General features: G+C 40.4%; 1 protein-coding gene across 1 annotated transcript in view; it reads left to right on the forward strand.

The window, feature by feature from the left end:
* The first annotated feature begins 5,499 nt into the window (after positions 1-5,499).
* Positions 5,500-18,550, forward strand: part of LOC148036907 (Excinuclease ABC, C subunit, N-terminal) — a 59,815-nt gene continuing 46,764 nt past the window's right edge. Inside the window, exon 1 of the mRNA XM_087675830.1 lies at positions 5,500-6,163. Coding sequence (XP_087531956.1) covers positions 5,598-6,163 — 566 coding nt within the window. The 5' untranslated portion in view covers positions 5,500-5,597. The remainder of the gene's footprint in view (positions 6,164-18,550) is intronic.

Raw genomic sequence — 18,550 nt, forward strand, 5'->3', positions numbered from 1 at the left:
TCGGGAAGCCAAGATGACTCCATGACGCGTTTCATCGCGGATTTCTCTTCATGCCCCGATCCAACTTTTGTAACTACATGTAATTATCTTAGGTTACTTAAGTTATTACTTAAGTAGGACTCGACTCCACAAGAACGTGGCCTGTCTCCCCTCTTCTTTGACCCTAATGCCATCAACAGTTGTGCCATGGCGCGTCTGATGATGAGGGCTAGCCTCCTCCCCTTTTGTTGCGATTTTCTCTATCTACAATATGCTGAAAATTAGGATTAAGTTACTTTATATATGCAATCCACCGTAACATGGCAATATTGAGAGTTGAGCAATTTACTATCATGCCCAACAGAGGTAGACAATCACTCTCTACCACTACATGAGCTCCCATTAAATACTCCCTATCACACTTAATGGCTGTCACTACACCCCAAAGCTCTCTTTTGACTTGAGAATACAGCCATTGTCGTTCATTAAGGACCTTTGCTCCAAACTGAATGGCATACCTATTCCCATCAGCATCATCCGGACCCATTGCCTAACCAATGCCAATTGGGCTTCTATCCACAGTGAGAATAATAGGCTACCCATTCTCATAATTTGCTCTCTTTAGTGTTGGGGATGAAATCAATAAGCTCTTTAACTTTTGAACTGCCTTTGTATGTTGTTTACCCCACCAAAACTTTTGCCATTTTCTCAAGAGTTGATATAAACTTTCACCCACATGAGCAAAATGCGGAATCCATATCAAGTAAAAGACACATGTACCCAAAAATCTTCTCACCTCGGATACATTTGAACATGTCTCCCATATCTTGCTTATGGCATCAATATTTACTGGTGAGGGATTTCTTCCATATGATCCACACATGTGTCCAATAACTAATACTTCCTCCACTCCAAAAACTGATTTTTTCTTGACAGAGTCAAATGCACTTCTTCAAGACGGCTCAAAATCCTGTCACAATCAACAATATGATTAGCCACAAATCTTCTACATCCCTACTCATTCAGCTCCTCATTCTTCTCGTGGATATTGCACCCTTTTATCGACTCATAATCAATAAAGGGTAAGGTCAACTGAGGAATATACTCCCTCAAAACTTTATGCATAACATTCATCATATGCACCACTGAATTGGTTGGTCCTTGTGGAAGCATACACATCCTAACCAATCCAAGCGGTATCTTCATATGGTAGTGATATCTCGGCTTTCCAATGCAAGCTGGAACTAATCATATCCTGAATATAAATCACCCATAGAGTAAATTTCCTTGCCTGCAAATGCTTTTGCAAACTCATCCACTATCGGGCCTGATCCAACATTCCTTATGGTGACTTTATTAACTGGTTGCAAATCCTGTATAAACCTGAAAGAACCATTCTTCTTTGGAATAGTAAACCACTGATTCGAATATGGAGCTGAAGAGGGCTCCAAATCTACATCCTGATCTTCTTGTTCAAAAGCTCCATCAACTTAGGCAAATATGTCCAAGGTACTAGAATAGGCTTTAAATTCCATGGCACATGAGGTATTGTAAAGATCACCATAGGTGCAACTATGGTCAGATCAACACATCCAATTTCATCTGGCTCAAACACAAAGGCTTTCCCATGCCTTGCCAACATTTGCAAGAAACAAGCTCTTTCTGCAAAAAGCAAAAGAGAGCTTGTATCACCAATTTTTAGCTTTTGTAAAGTTTCACCAGTAAATTTATGTTCTACTCCATGTGGATCTCGTAAACTAGCCTATTGAGTCACTTTTTTAGCCAACCCATGACTTTCATGTGGTAAAGGCAAAGCCACAGGCTTAACCTTCTTTGTAACTATTTTATACTTTGTATCCACCCTTGCTCCACAAACTCTTGAATGATTTCATACATCTCTAAAGTGTCAACATAAATAACATCTTTTTTTGCTTTGTTTTCAACATTAATTGTTGTAAATTCAACCACTGTATCAACATCAACCAGCCTTGAAAATAGCCCTGAAATACCTTCATTTGTAGCCATCAAACCATATGTCTTCAGTTCTTTTTCAACCCATTCTATATATTTCTTTTCAGCCCTGCACATGGGTGAAATATTCTTAAAATTGCCAAGACTACATGATGTCCATTCCTGCAATCCAGACACAAACATAGTTTTCCCCTTTCTTAAGGCATAATTATCTTCCTAGAGGCATTGCCATAGCCTCCACTTATAGCAGTGTTGTCTAAAAACCCTTAAGCTCTCGTGCATTGGGTGGCATGGGATTATCCCGTAGTCTATCCCGATTGTGGGGATGATTCACACAAACAGTGAAAAACTGTACTGCATTTGTATTGTCTTTACTCCAAACCCGAGCATATGGAGAACCATCATCTAAGGCTTTTATTTTCAGCCTTGATTCCGAAATAAAGGACTGTCCCAAAATCACCAGATAACTATATGAATCCTACACAAAAAAATGATATTCATGCCTAACATCTCCAATAGTCACGGGTACATTCGGACAAGCTGCATAAAGATCCCCTAATGAATTATTGGTTGCTCGCATGTCCCATCTTGGATCTATATCAATCGGCCAACCTCCATTCTCATACAAGTTGCGTGCCATAACATTGATTTTGAAACCATGATCCAAGAGAGCTATGCAAGGCATCTCTCTTTCTTTCACTTAAACAATTATCTCTGTTGTAGCATGAGCCTAATAATGCGTTTGTGAATAATACCTACTTGGAATAAAATAAGCATCTTCTTCTTCATGTGCTTGTTGATGGACATTCCCATTATATATAGCCTTCTCTCTATGCTTAGTGCTGCCCATAATACCAATTTCAGCCACCACAAGCTTGTTGTCTACACTTCCATTTAGCCCATTTTTAACATCAACCTCCTCCAAATTAGCATTACATGCATCATCATATTCCCTCTGAAGACGTTTCTCTATGTCTTTGCCAAGTTGCATCAATACTTGCAAAAATTCACCTTCAAACTGTCTTTTTCGTTTCAACATATCAATGATTGCATTATGAAATACACGCTTTACGATTTCAAGAACTTCGCCAAGTGTAAATTCCACCCTACTGCCAAGTATGCGATCTTCCAAGACCTTTTTAAGGTTTGTGGCAATCTCAAGATCTGATTGTAACCTGTAATCGGAATGCTTGCCCCTTTTCTTCCCTTCTTGTTTCTTCTCTTGAGATGCATCCTCCATAATATGCTCAGGTGGGATTTTTTTTGTCTCTTTTTATTGTTCCATTTTACTTCATGTTATGCATTTAGATGGGCCTGAAGAGGAATGACCAGCATTGTCATCATCTCTTCTTCTCTTTTCTTCCACAATAGCTTCTTAATCATGAATCTCAGCCAAATAAGCATAGGTTGAAAATGAATCCATTTGTGCACTCCATCGTGTTCTCTCCCCTATATAGTGACTTGCATCAGCCAATTCAAACTTTCTTGTTTTACATTTTTCCATGCAATCTAATGCTTGCATCCAAATACGAGATTTTGCTTCAGTCATGCCTCCTTTACGAGCTTCATCAATCCTTTCAATTCTTAACCCACATGTGGTTGCATCTATAGCAACAAATGATGTCCTTGCAGCCATATCTTCCAACCTCTTCTGCATGCCATCATTTCCAAAATTTGGCTTTATTGAAGGACCAGTTTCTATTGCATGTATTTTGCCATCTTTTCAAAAGACTAACCTTTTTGCTTTTGTTTCACGGTAGGCTGTATAGTCTCACTTTTCATATTGTAAATTGTCACATGAAATGCATATCCTATTGTATCCTTCTCTATACGGCTTTTACTCTATTGCCCGACCCTTTTCTTCTACTTTGACATCCAATTTTTTGACCTTTGCATAGATTTTTGTCAAATTTAGCCTCAAATCATACATGCCTTTGATTAATTTATCTACAACATCACCTTTAAGAGCCAGACGAACAAGTATAGCCAGTTGCTTTGCCATAGCTACATGCACCTTGGCTGCAATTTTAGTCCCCTTTTGAGCATTGGCAGGTGTGGTGCATGTACCCCATCTTAATTTCATCAACTCTCTCTTTACTAATACATGCATTGCTTCAGTTACATTAGCCCAATCTAATTTCAGTCTTGTTTCAATAAAGAGGTATATTCTAAATGATTGGTCAGCTTCTCCTACAAGACATGATCTGCAGCCTTCAGAAATAAATCAATTTTTTGACTCTCCAATGATTTTTGCTTATCAACTTCTAACTGCACATATCGACTTTCCAATTCACAGAGCAAAGCTATAGCAGCCAACCCTTTATTGGGCTTTTCAATCCAATCTATAAATGCCTTTTTAATTATCAATCCTACATCTTCCAAGAAAAACAATTCTCTCAAAGCTTTCGTAAAAGTTGCCCAATCAGCATATCTTCTATGTAACTCATCAATCCGATCGTACAATACATGCATGGCCAAACGAGAAAAATACCGACTCCATGCATATTGCGGTACCCCATGAAACAATATCTTTTCTTCATACAACCAGATGAAGGTTGAAACATTTTGACCTTTAAACTACTTCAAATCTTGTCCCATTGTCTGCAATGCATTCACAACTAAGGAATCAATTCTTTCTGCTTCCTGCCGAGTTTGCATCTGTTGTTGTAACAACAACTATTGTTATTGCTGTTGCTGTAACAAAGCAATCATTTGTTGTAAAGCATCACCACCACTTGAACCCACAGAATCCCCCATCTTTATACACTTACTGCTGTTGACCTTTCACATCGGATTCATCATTATCGGAGCGTTTGATATCGAAAGTCTATTGTGGGGGTAAGAGATAGCAAGGTGAAGGGAGATTCAGGGAGAGGAGTAGACGGAATAGAAAGGGTTCAAAGAAATAGAAGATATAGAAGAATGCTCACAGAGGTGAAGCCTATCAATTTATTTTTACATGATGAGAAGATAAATCTCTTGTAGACAAAAACGTGCATAAAACAATACCTTCCTCTATGCAGCTCAGATTATCAATCTGATGCTTCCATTGGCTCCAAAAGGGGAGTAAAATCCCGGCACATGTATCCAGAATTCTTCCAAATCACTCATTCTTCTTCTCCCAGTTTGAAATGCTGTTCACTACTTGAAAACTGCGATCGCACGTCGTGCAATTTTACCAATCCTTCTTTTTACATAAAATCCTCCCAAAATGATTGAAAGCTACATGCTTTCTTTTATATGTCATCCTATTCTAAAAGTTGTATATAAATTTTTTACTTTTTACAAGAGATGATATCTAAAATATAAAAAAATAATTAAACTTATAAAAAAATCTAATATTTTTAAATCATCCAAACTATGAGTACTAACATTAATGACTAATATGACATTGACTCTCTAGATCAATAAAAAAACCATACTCTAAAATTTTTCACACTGTGTACGCATAATGACACGACACTATCCCTCGTGTAAAATTGGTTCACACTAGGGAATGGATGTAGAAAAAGCTCCAATAACTCACTCGCATATATTAGGAGATCACTTGGCACGCAGTGGGCAAGCGTGCCGTTGTTTCTTAGGTCTATTGTATCCCAAGTTTGCACCTCAATAGCTACTCTAACGATGCGGTTTCACATGATGAGATGCTGATAAGGTTCGGGCATTTCGGTTTCTTGCCGAAAAAAACTCCAAAGCTGTGGATTGGGGGTCGCGATAATTCACCGCTAACAATCCGCCACAGCATCAAATCATGTCACTGGAAATACTGTTCGTGTGATGCTGCACAAAGATTCTTCTCTGCGGAGGCAGGAATGTCCACTCCTGTGAAGGAAGGATCACATAATTCAGAGCCAATAACCCCTGTCTCATCGGTTACCAAGTTTGGGCTCGAATTACCCAATTTGGAGTCCCCTGTTGCAAGATCTCCCAATCCAACGAGCTGTCCTGTCAGCCGAAGAGGCAGGGTTGATCCTCATTCCCATAGACGTGAATTGTTCCCCTCAGAGAAGAGACACACTGCGCCATCTCCCAATCCCAAGACCCAACCCCCATATGATTCGGGTCTTGCTGAAGATCATGACGCAGAACCAGTTTTCCATGACCCTGCAGATTCTTCGTCTAATGCATCAACCGCTTGGCTAGTGTATTGCCTTATTTCAGCAGGACTGGACAAAACTTATGTTGGTGTAACTTCCAACTTGCAACGCAGGTCAGGCATTTCAGCTAATCTGAAATTGATCAACACTGACTTATGCATTTTGATGCTTCATCCAATAATAAGACGCTATTTCAGGATGCTATTGCTAGAATAAAAACCATAGAGGTCTTATGGTTCAAAAATGACAGTAAAACAGTTCTACTGGATTTTGAGAAAGGTCTCCAAGATACAAAAGAGTCTTGGAGAGGCCGTGTGAGAGAGAACTTTTGAACTATGCTAACAAATTACCTCAGTGAAAAATCAACTGGTCTACAGTGTAGTATACTACGATGCCCAAAAACTAGCCCAGGCAATGAAGAGTGGCAAATCTGCCAGAATGACAACCAGCAGAGCCAACAAGGCACAATGAGTTAACACATGCTGAACAGGAAACAAAAGTCTTGTGCATGGAAGACCAAAGTAAGGAAAACTGGTGGGCATAGATAAGGAAATAATGACAAGGTGTTTGTATATGCTGAAAGTGGCATGCACAATAAAGCTCTCTCAGAAAGGAATGGGTGGCCAAAAGGGTCAAATACTGAATAAAATGAAATTAGTCGGCCAAGAGTAGAGATCCTAATATCGCCCATTAACTTAGTGATAGGGCTTATAGGCAAGAAGTGCTAATATTCTCGATTAACTCAATGATAGGGCTTACAAGCAAGAAGTGCTAACGACCTCTTTTAGATCATGGGTGGGCTTGAATATCCAAAGAGTTCAAATTCTAAAGAATTGAAGGAAACAAAGGAGCCTTTGTGATGAGACCCACTATGTTGTCCATAGTAGATGACAAGCAAGGCAGGCTCCAAATCCCTATCAAGGATGCACTTCAAACCAAAGGGATACTAGATCTTAGTATGCTTTGAGAGAACATGAAATATCAAGTTCCTTGCATTGGCTAAGTAGTTTTGGTTGACATGGCCAGCCTCGTTTGTGCAAAACTAACCTTTGAAAGTAATCTTCTCAATTGCTCAACCTTCTAGGCCGCTACACAAGTAGCTTTATACTTGAAGACATAGCTCTTGAACCAAAAGGACGAGCAGCATATGGGTTTGACTTAATTAACATAAGAAGCTAAGAATGTAAGTGGTAAACTAGTCTACTATACCCTTAGGAACCTAGAAGGTGATAGTATAAGGGTGTGGCCACCATTGCACATGTCCTTCAATAGGTCAGTAGGCCATCCAAGCTGCTTGGAGGAAGGATTGGAAGGAGTGGCAAGACAGGATGAGGCTTTGATGCGCCACTGCTACACATAGGTGCGCGTGAGCATAGATGCATCACATTGGTGTGTCTCAATCTGTGAGGGTGTGCAACGGAAGAGAAACACCAAAAAAAATTTATTTAAAAAAAAAAAAAATATATATATATATATATATATATATATATATATAGAGAGAGAGAGAGAGAGAGAGAGAGAATACTGCACTGATTGAAGAAGAATGTTGATACAATGGAGATGGACTGATTATTGGGTGTCAAGGCCCTTTCTCTACTCTCGTGTATATATTTACCTATACATGTGAACACACCCTTGTGGGTGTAAGTGTACCATAACCTAAGTATAAATACATTCTTTTATTCTTTGTGTGTACGGCACTGGTACCCACCCATCTCGAGTCTCCACTCTCACACTCTCTACTGTTGAATACATCTCCTTTGCTGTGCACACTACTTGAGTACTTCTGCTCCCCCTTCAAACTAGTATCAGAGCTACAGCAAGAGTGCTTGTGCAAAGGAGGAGTCAGCTCATCATTGTTTAGCCTGTTCAGGAGTCAGTAGGTGTTTGTTTTGACCAATCTGCGGTTAGTCGATTGCAGATGGCAGCTAGCATGAGGTGAAGGTCAGCTACGACAATGTCTTCTGCAGGCGACAAGTAGGCGGGATAAGTTTGGTGGTCAGTTTTTTACTAGAGGCAGGCGTGGCAACCAACCATAGGTCGCAAGTAGGCAGTGGGCATCACGGTTGGCAGGCGCAGGTCACGGGTAGGCCACAAGAGGTCACGGGAGGTTGCGAGAACTGCAACAACATTTTTGATACGATTATGGTAGTTTTTGTCATTTTTAAAATACATTATTTTATTTCTTGCATATAGGCCCCTTGCTCATTGATGGGGGTTCACGTGCATAAGTACAGTGCTCAGATTTGTACCTGAAAATTTGGGGCTTTTCCCAGATTTGATGTTGTTCATGCAAAATAGAGACATTTGACCCAGAAATTGCAGACATTGTGCGCATTTGCCTCGGAAATTTTGGGGCTTTTCATGTACAAGTGAAATTTAGTTCACTTGAGTCAATTTCACCAAAATTTGTGCACATCATTCCCCGAAATTTGGGAGTTTTGCAGAATTTATGAAATTTCTGTAGCATTTGCCCATATTTGACACTCGAGATGATGTATTAATTAATGCAATTGGGGTAGATTTACTGCAAAAATTTTGGGGCTTTTCGCATCGGTGATGCATTTTGAGTTGATATGTGCTTTGACAGTGAAATTACAGCAGATTCATTGTTGAGTGGGAGAAATTTTGGACTTGAGATGTGTTAAATGTTGTAAAAGGGCAGCTTCTCTTGGTACATGTATTGCTGAATGCTCATTATGTAATGAAACAATGGTGCATACAGCGCTTGGGTTATTGCATTTGGGCGTTACAGTGATGTATTATTGAAGTGGGAGCTGTCATTTATGCATAAGTATCAGATTTGGTTCATGTACATGTTATAGCCAACTCTTGGGACTGAAATTGCAGCAAAATATTTGCTTCTTGGACACCTTTGGAAGTACAAGTGTATGTACTTGCTGTTATTTTCAACAACCTTGCTATTGACTGAAAGGATTCAGTATTTTATTGCAGTTTTTTTAAATTGCTAAAAATGGCTGGTAGTGCATCTACATCTGACCACGAAGAATCTTTTTGAGATTCATAAATTTGATAGCAATGGCTTTGATCTTTGGAAAGATCATATGCAAGGTATACTTTTTCTGAAGGATTGTGATGATGCCTTGGCAGAACATAAGCTTGTCGCGTTGTCAGATGAGAATTGGGCTAAAATGAATAAGAAAGCCATTGCTTACATCAAAATGGCAGTCACAGATGATATCTTGGTTGATATCAAGGGAGTCACCATTGCTTATGTAGTTTGGGAGAAACTCAAGGCTATGCATGAGAATACAACTCCTTTCAAAATCAGATACATCTCATGCGAAAGTTGGTTAACTTGAAGCTTGATGAGTCTAAGCCTGCCTTAGAGCATTTAAATGCTTTCGCTGGTATTTTGAGTCGGTTTTACAGAATGTAGGTTTGCTGGCTTTTCATTCTAAGCTGAGGGCTATCTTCTTGCTCATGACTTTGCCAAATTCATGGGAAGCATGGGTTGTGTCATTGAGCAACAATCCCAACTTAACATTTGATGGCGTGCGTGGTTCTATTCTCAATGAGGAGATTAGATTCAAGGCAAGTGGGGAAAACAGTGGATTAACCTACAATGTAAGAGGAAGATTTGAAAAGGGATCAAATGCTTCAAATCAGAACAAAAATAATAGCAAAAGCAAGGAAAAACAGCAAGATGTCACTTGCTATTAGTGTGGACGCAAAGGGCATAAAAAGTCCGATTGCAGGTACTATAAAAAGGAGCAAGAACACAAGAAGCAAGCTAATGTTGCAGGTACTATAAAAAGGAGCAAGAACACAAGAAGCAAGCTAATGTAAAGGCAAAAAAAAGAGGAGGATGGCAGCTCTACCCCTAAAGAAATAGAGAAGGCAAATGTGGTATCTAATGTTGTTATTGAGGAGATAGAAGAAAATAAAGATGCTGATTTGTTGGTTGCATCTTTAGATCTACATGTTATAACAGTGGAAGACTTGTATATCACTAAAAAGGGATGTGATAGATGCCTTGTTGTCTGCTCATGATGGTTTGTTACAATCATGGACTGTTGACAATGGTGCTTCATTTCACGTAACTCCATCTTTGGAGCGTTTTTCTTCTTATGCAGTAGGTAACCTTGGGAAAGTTTATCTAGGAAATAACCATGCATGTGATATTGAAGGAGTAGGCACCATACACTTGGCTCTTGAAAATGACCAGTAATTGATTTTTCATGATATTAGGTATGTACCTGGCATTAAGAAGAGCTTGCTTTTTATTTGGTAGTTAGACAATAGGAGTTACTTCACTACCTTTGGTGGTGGAATGTGGAAGACACAGAAAGAATCCATACTAGTCACTAGAGGCGGTAAAAAGAGAACTCTATATTATCTTCACTGCAAGGCACTTCCTGGAAAGTTTGTTGCAGTTGCAGAAGTGCAGTCACACATGGAGTTATGGCACAAGCATCTTGCTCACCTGAACCAAAAGGGTTTGCAAGCACTTTCTTCACTTGGAAGAGTTGATGTGAAAAACTCAAAGCTTGACTTTTGTGATGATTGTGTTTTGGGAAAACATGTAAAGAGTTCATACTCTCATGGAGCCTCTAGGAAGGTATGTATTTTGGATTTAGTCCATTCTAACGTATGCACCATGCCAATAAAAACTCATAGTGGTTTCTGTTATTTTGTCTTTTATTGATGACCATTCTAGAAAGCTATGGGTTTACTTGCTTAAGCAGAAAACTGAGGCATTGGACGCCTTTAAAAGGTTTTATGCGTTTATTAGTACTCAAAAGAGTTTAAAATTAAAATGTCTAAAAACAGACAATGGGGGAGAGTATGTATCTAAAGAATTCAATAAGTTTTGTGATGATAGTGGGATTTAATAAGAGCTTATAGCTCCTTATAATCCGTCATCTAATGGTGTGACTGAATGAATGAAGCGCACTTTATGTGAGAAGATTCAGTGCATGCTGTCTACAGCTAATCTCGGGTAATCATTTTGGGAAGAGGCACTTAAAACCACGATGCATATTTGCAACCGATCTCTACATCGTGCACTTGAAAGTGGCATCCTTGAGGAGGTTTGGTCTGGCAAACCTGCTTCATATGACCACTTAAGGGTCTTTGGTTGCGAATGCTATGTATATGTACTTGTTGATAGCAGAACCAAACTTGACATAAAATCCCACGGAGGCATCTTTATGGGTTATGGAGATGAAGGTGAAATGGGCTATAGAGTTTGGGTTCCAAGTATGAAAAAGGTACTATGTAGCCAAGATGTCAAAAGACGATGTACTAGTGAGATAGTAGGGTTTGCGGGGAGGAACACGGAGTGAATCCGGCAACATTGAGAAGAGAAGAGAAGAGAGAAGAAACTCTAATGAATGGAATGATGAAGATCTGAATCTTGGAGTGAATGTGATACAAGGGAACAAGGGTGTTGTAGCATAAGGAAGATGATGAAGACAGCCACGAACCACGAACCGCAATGTCCTCCTGAAGGGGTGTGAGGGTAGTGGAGAGGCTGGAGAGAAGAGGTGACGAACTGAATGAATCAACCATAAAGAATGAGTGATAGAGGCAGCCTATAAATAGGCAAGAGACTGTCTAGGGTAGCTCTTGGAGGCAGGGCACCGGTTGTCTAGGGTAGTGCCCCACTGTGGGCGCCCGACCCCTTTTTGGGGCTGTCTACTGTGAAACCCCAAATGCAAAATGTAGAATGCAAAACTGCGGGTGAAGGGTTTCTCAACACCCCTTCTTAGGCCCAAAAAGGGGAACAAGAGAAGAGTGAGGTGGAGATGGAATGCTACATGCTGAAGAATGCTTATGCAGCAGGTGTCACTTCGACAGTGTTCCTCGTGGTAAAATTGTTCACTTGCCCAAGTGCCCTAGTACAAAGATGATGAAAACATGCAATGTATAGGAGGAATGTCGGACTTTGTGTGGTGACGAGAATCATAAGGATATGCCAGTACTTGATCTCAGGAGTTGGCTCCATGCTAACCAAGGGATGAAGAAGTTCCACCCTATAATTTGAGAATACCACTTGAAAGGAGACCTTTGAAGATAGTTAGGAGATTGGATGAGCTGTAGAACCTGAAACTCAACCTCAGGACAGAAGCCACTAGCTTCATGACTCCATGCTAGAAGGAATACAAAGGCATAGCCACCAAGTCGTTGCTAAAGACCCAAGGGCCCCAATCTAGGTAGATCCTTTAGATCCTGGGTATGAGGAGAGGAAATGGCTGCTCAAAGGAGAGCCACTCCTTGAAAGTGAAAGGTGGTGGTGTGCGAAGAACTTCATGGCACATAGGGTTCCTCTTTGAATCTAAAGTAGTAGAAGTAGGAGCCCGCTCTAAAGCCAAAGAAGAACTGGAAGCCCCCTCTGAGGGTGAAGTAAGAAAATCCCCCTCTGAATCCCAGTCTGAGAGAGAAAGGGAATCCAACCGTTACTCATGGCTCACGGACTGTGAAGCATCAGATGATGAAAGAAGTGCCCCCAGTCGTGCCGAAGAAGGTATCCGGGGCTCGGAAGAAAATGCTGGAAGCACACAGAAGTGGCCTCTCAAACCTAAGTGGAAGAGGGTGGGGAAGGAGGCTCAGGATGAGCCAAGGGTGGGAAACAGTCACGGGCTCTCAAGAGAGTGGACTATGGAGGAGATGTGGATCGTGGAAGCCATTGTACCCGGAAGTGGGTGGGGGAAACCTCCACACAGTGGGGTGGTCTCTAGGAGGGCTTATTGCCTCGTAAGGTCTTAGAGCCTCTGTGTGCTAGAAAGGACTTAGTGCGCATCGGTTGCGGCTTATTGCCTTGAGTATAATACTCTGATAGACGATACATAACGATCTTTGTGGCCTAGAAAGGAGAGGTGGCACAAGGAGTGCCTGGTGGAAGATGCATATACTCCAGGGGGTGGGGAGCAAAGGTCGAAGTCGGCAAGCATCGGTGGAATGACCATTCTTACCGTAGTAGGAATAGCTAGTATACTAGTCATCTGTTGGGGAAGAAGCCATGGGTACCAAGGTGCCTTGCACAATGTGTGCCAAAAGGGATATGAGTGTAGTGGAAGGACTGATAGTGAGCTGCTAGCTGCAAAGAACAGCCGCCAGTAGTTTGGTTGAGCCGCCAGCAGTAGGGAGAAGTTGCCAGCAGTCTGAGGTGGAGGTGGTAGCAGCAGCCTTGAACGCAGGCTGGAAAACAACAAGTACAGGAGGGAGCAACTCCTAGTTAGGATGTTGATGCAACAGAAGAAGAAGAGAAGTGGATGCCGAATCCGCCATCGGTCTTTGCCTCCATTTGATTGGAGGATCTTTGCTACTGTTTGAGCAGATCCAACTCTGATACCATGTCAAAAGATGACGTACCAGCGAGACAATAGGGTTTGTGGGGAGGAACATGGAGGGAACCCAACAAACACTGAGAAGAGAAGAGAAGAGAGAAGAAACTATGATGAATGGAATGATGAAGATCTGAATCTTGGAGTGAATGTGATACAAGGAAACAAGGGTGCCATAGCACAGGGAAGATAATGAAGACAGTCACGAACCACAAACCGCAATGTCCTCATGAAGGGGTGTGAGGGTAGTGAAGAGAGTGGAGAGAAGAGGTGATGGACTGAATGAATCAGCCGTAAAGAATGAGTGACAGACGCAGCCTATAAATAGGCAAGGGACTGTCTAGGGTGGCGCCTAGAGGGAGGGCGCCGGCTGTCTAGGGTGGTGTCCCACTATGGGCGCCGAACCCCTTTTTGGGGCTGTCCATTGTGAAACCCTAAATGCAAAACACAGAATGCAAAACTGTAGGTGAAGGGTTTCTCAACACAAGATGTGGTATTTAATGAGTCAAAGCTGTTGAAAAATGCCACATCTAGTGATTTAGACAAAAAAAAAGTAAAATTTCAACATGATCAACCACTTGGATTGCCATCAGCCTCCAAAAATTCAGCTCCATTTGATACTAGTTTTGATAATCAGTGTATCATTATTGGGCGAGATGGCAATGGGTAGCAAAGGATGCTAAAAATCAGCTTGGGCAACAAAATCAGCACGCTGAAAATGAATTACAGCAACCTGAAAATGCAATTCAGTAGCCAAATAATGAGGTCATTGACATTCCTTTGGGTGTGGATCCATTGCCTAATAACACAGATCATTGGGTGAGAAGGTCTATACGTGTCAAGAGACGTATACAAAGGTTTGATCCCTCTTTAGACTGCATTTTACTCACAGATGAGGGTGAGCCTTTCACATATAAAGAGGCATTATCATGTGAGTTAAAGAAAAAGTGGGAGCTAGCTATGCAGGAAGAAATTAAATCTTTGTATCAGAATGATACTTGGGATTTGGTTCCATTTCCCAAAGATAGGAAAGCTATTCCTAACAGATGGGTCTATAAAATCAAGTGTGTGGATGGCAAACCCAAATACAAAGCCAAGCTTGTGGCTAAGGGTTACATACAAAAAGAGGGGATTGACTTTCAGGAAGTCTTTTCACCTATTGTTAAAATGATCACTCTTCAAGTATTGTTTGCTATTGTAGTATCTATGGATCTTGAACTTGATCAGATAGATGTTAGAACTACATTCTTGCATGGTGATTTAGAAGAAGAGCTGTACATGAAACAACCAGAGGGCTTTGTTATGCCAAGGAAGGAGCATTTGGTTTGTAGGCTTAAGAGAAGCTTGTATGGTTTAAAACATGCTCCTAGACTGTGGTTTATAAACTTTGATACCTTCATGCTCTCACGTGGGTTTTAAAGAAGCAATCTAGATCACTACTTATATATAAAGAAGGTTGATGATGAAAGCCTTATAATACTTGTGCCTTATATGGATGATATGCTTATGCTGGTAAGCATAAAAGCAAGGTTAATGCACTAAAAAGACAATTGAATTCAGCCTTTTCCATGATGGACTTGGGTGCAACTAAATATATTTTGGGCATTCATGTGACAAGAGACAGAGAGTAGTAGCTTTTATTTCTCTCATAAGAAAAGTACATCAGCAAAGTACTTAATTGTTTTTCTATGGCAGATGCTAAGCCACTTGGTGTTTCATTACCACAATACCTTAAGCTTAGCAAAGCAAATTGCCCAAAGGATGATGAGGCAGCCAGCTCTATGAAGGGTGTTACTTATGCTTTAGCTTGTGGGTCACTCATGTATGCTATGGTTGCCACTAGACTTGACATTGCTCATGTAGTAGGAGTCGTGAGCAGGTTTATGTCAAATACTGGCAAAGTGCATTGGAAGGCAATGAAATGCATCTTTTGGTACCTTAAAGGCACACAAAGAAAATGTATTTTTGCTATGGGAAGGGTACATTAGATCTGTAGGGATATTGTGATGCAGACATGGTAGGTGACTTGGATACTCGCAAGTCGACTAGCGGGTATATATTTACCTTAACTGGTGGGGCTGTAACTTGGTGCTCTAGATGACAAAAAATAGTAGCACTTTCTATCACTGAGGTTGAATATCTTTCAACCATAGATGCTTTGAAAGAAGCTATTTGGCTTGTCCTTTAGTGAAGGATATTGGGCTGCCCACCAAAATACTTGTACTTGGATGTGATAGCCAGAGTGTTGTATGATTGGCTAAAAATGCCATGTTTCATGCACATACCAAACATATTGATATGCGATATCACTTTATCAGACATGTTCTAGATGATAGTCTAGTCACAGTGACTAAGATCAAAACATAGGATAACCTAGCAGATATTCTCACTAAGAGTCTTGCAAAGGCTCAACACATTAGCATTGCTTTCAACTAGTGGGAGTTGGATAAAGGTTCGCTTATGACCTTTAAGTGGGAGGTTATTGGGTGTAAAGGCCCTTTCGCTACTTCTGTGTGTAACTAGCCTTTCTCCTCGGATAGGGTGGTAAATAACCTGATTAAGCACTATTTACAGCAATTAACAAATTCACAAAACAAAACTGAGATGCACACTAATCTTGGACTTTGGACACCCTGTTGGCCCCAAAACTAGTGCCCCTTTCGGTATTTATTTAACTTAATTGAAGAAGAAGTTGATGCATAATGGGATTCTCCCAATCCCTTTCAGTATTCCAACTCCCCTTGTTGTCCAAAATGACTAGCAAGTCTTCAATCTGATTTGCTCCTTGATTCAGGCAATTATTGGCCTTCACCCGCTTTGATGGAGATGGAAAATGCCCCAAATTCAATGATTTGCTGGTCCCTCCACTTGAATAGGCTAAAAATAGCTTCAGCCCTATTGAATCCAAGTCTTGGAGCTTCCAATTTCTGGCATGCTTCTCGAGACTATTGCTAAACCCTAATATCTGCTGCTTCTGCAGATTAGGGTTTATAATAGAGAAATCTGAAATTTCTCAGTCTTTGGTGATCTCAATGCTGTAATCTTCGAAGCAAGGCTAGGAGACGAGAGAGAATGCTGAGGAGAGAGAAAATTCAGACTTTCTTCGCGAAGAACTGAAGAAAATTTATCATTTATTGTTGCTGCCCTGTCTCAACAGCTTGTAGAGGCAAAGAACTGAAGAAAATCAGCCACTTACTGCTGCTGTCTTGTCTCAACAGTCTATAGATGCTGTCATTTGCTGCTATTGATTGGTCTTCTCTTGCCCTTGGGTGCCTCGGAAGGTCCTTCAATTGCTGCAAATCAAAGCAGCAGCATCTGCTTCCTTTCTGTTGTAGGTTGAATATACTAAAAATGCCTCTCTCCGAGCTCTAAACACGTTTTTCAAACTTGCACGGGCATTTTTGACAAGTGACAGCATTTCCAAATGGTTTTTTCAGCATTATCCATAATTAAATATTAAATTTCAATCTTTAAATACTAAAAATTAATCTAATAATTATTTCGGTGCCCTGAAAAATAAACAGACTGGCGAGTAATTAAATTGGCTTGGTAACTTCCATTCCCAAGTGTCTCTGTGCCATCTTTGACCATTAGATTGGCGTTAGGTACCATTAAATGCCACTTCCCTAGTGTTTTCAACTGATGCTTATGGCTAAATGCATATGACTTAGGCCAACAAGTGGCATCGAATACCACCAAGTACTTGTGTGGCATAACTTATAGCAACTTTTGCCTTTGACATCCCGTGATTTTCTTGGATCTCATACTCGTAAATTTACTCTAACCCTAGTTACATCTCACATGTGCAACATTTACTTAACTATGTGATTAAAAATTAATCCACATGTTAAGTGAGGTTTCAAAAATACATGTCCTTATGACAACCCTCACTCTTGCAATCCTTGCAATTGTCCTCGATTGCATTGCCAAATGCATCAAAAGCAAAATAGTAGATTGGAATTTCCATAAGGCATCATAGTTAACACAACATTGCGAACTGTTGCTCAACCATTCCATATGCCCAGCACATGCTGAAAATTATGAACCAATCATAACATAACATAAGACTCACAAAGAATCTCAAAAACATTGCCAGATTATCATGTGACATGTCTATTTCTCATGAGCTCAACTCATTTGGCAAAACAAACCATAGCATAGCATAAGGAAGCATAAACCATGGCTAAAACATCAATGGCAACATAACATATGCTGTTGTCCATGGAACCAGATGTAAGCCATTGAAAATTGAGCATAATCTGATCATAAACTGATCACTTGCTGATTTGAGAACTGATCACAAACTATTGCAAATGTGACCCCAAATTGATCACAAACTCATTGCAAAAACTGACCAGTAATCAATGCAAAAACTGATGCAAAATTGATCCCAAAAGTGACCATAAATAGTTCTCAAGCCGATCAAAAACTGAGGTGAAATTGATTAGAATTTGTCTCAAAATTGAGGCAAAATTCATGCTAAATTAATCATAAGTTGATGCAAAAGTATAGTTCTAGTGCCTGGGTGAAACTCATAGTCATCTACATACATCTCACAGTGACTAGTACACTAAGTAGTGACCTCATGGTAAACATACTGTTAGCGTAGTACCTTGGATGCATACTGAATACATCCGGGATCCACTACATACAAGAGCTGTCCATAACTGAAGGAGTGGAAGTGCTACCTTCTCCTTGAGCATCAGGCAATACTCTAGACCCTTGCTCTGCTGAACTTGACAGAGCCCGAACTAAAGTCGGCTCTAACTGAAAGGCATCTAGGTAAAGCTATAACAATTGAGGATGGTCTGCCAAGTCATCCTCTTCCATCCATTTGGCATCCATTGGTGAATAATTCTGAAATTTCACCAAGTATCTCGTGGAAACTTTACCTTTGACTTTTTTTTCCTTATGTGCAAAAATCTGTTCGGGTGTGAAAATCTCATCTAGCTTCTCAACCTCAGGCCGAATTTCAGCAGTATATCCTTTGGCACATTACCATGAAAAGGCCTCAACAAACTGACATGAAAGACATTGTGTATCCACCAATATGGAGGTAATTTCAATCGATATGTCACATCGCTGATCTTCTCCAACACCTAGAAGGGCCCATAGTATCTCATACTCAACTTCGGATACAATCTTTCTCTTCCTTTCATCTTTTTCAGCCTTGCCTTTTCAAAACGCAGC

The sequence above is a fragment of the Lygodium microphyllum genome, chromosome 4, assembly GCF_053477565.2.
Source record: "Lygodium microphyllum isolate KBCC chromosome 4, Lygodium_microphyllum_v1.1.10, whole genome shotgun sequence".
Lineage (NCBI taxonomy): Eukaryota > Viridiplantae > Streptophyta > Polypodiopsida > Schizaeales > Lygodiaceae > Lygodium > Lygodium microphyllum.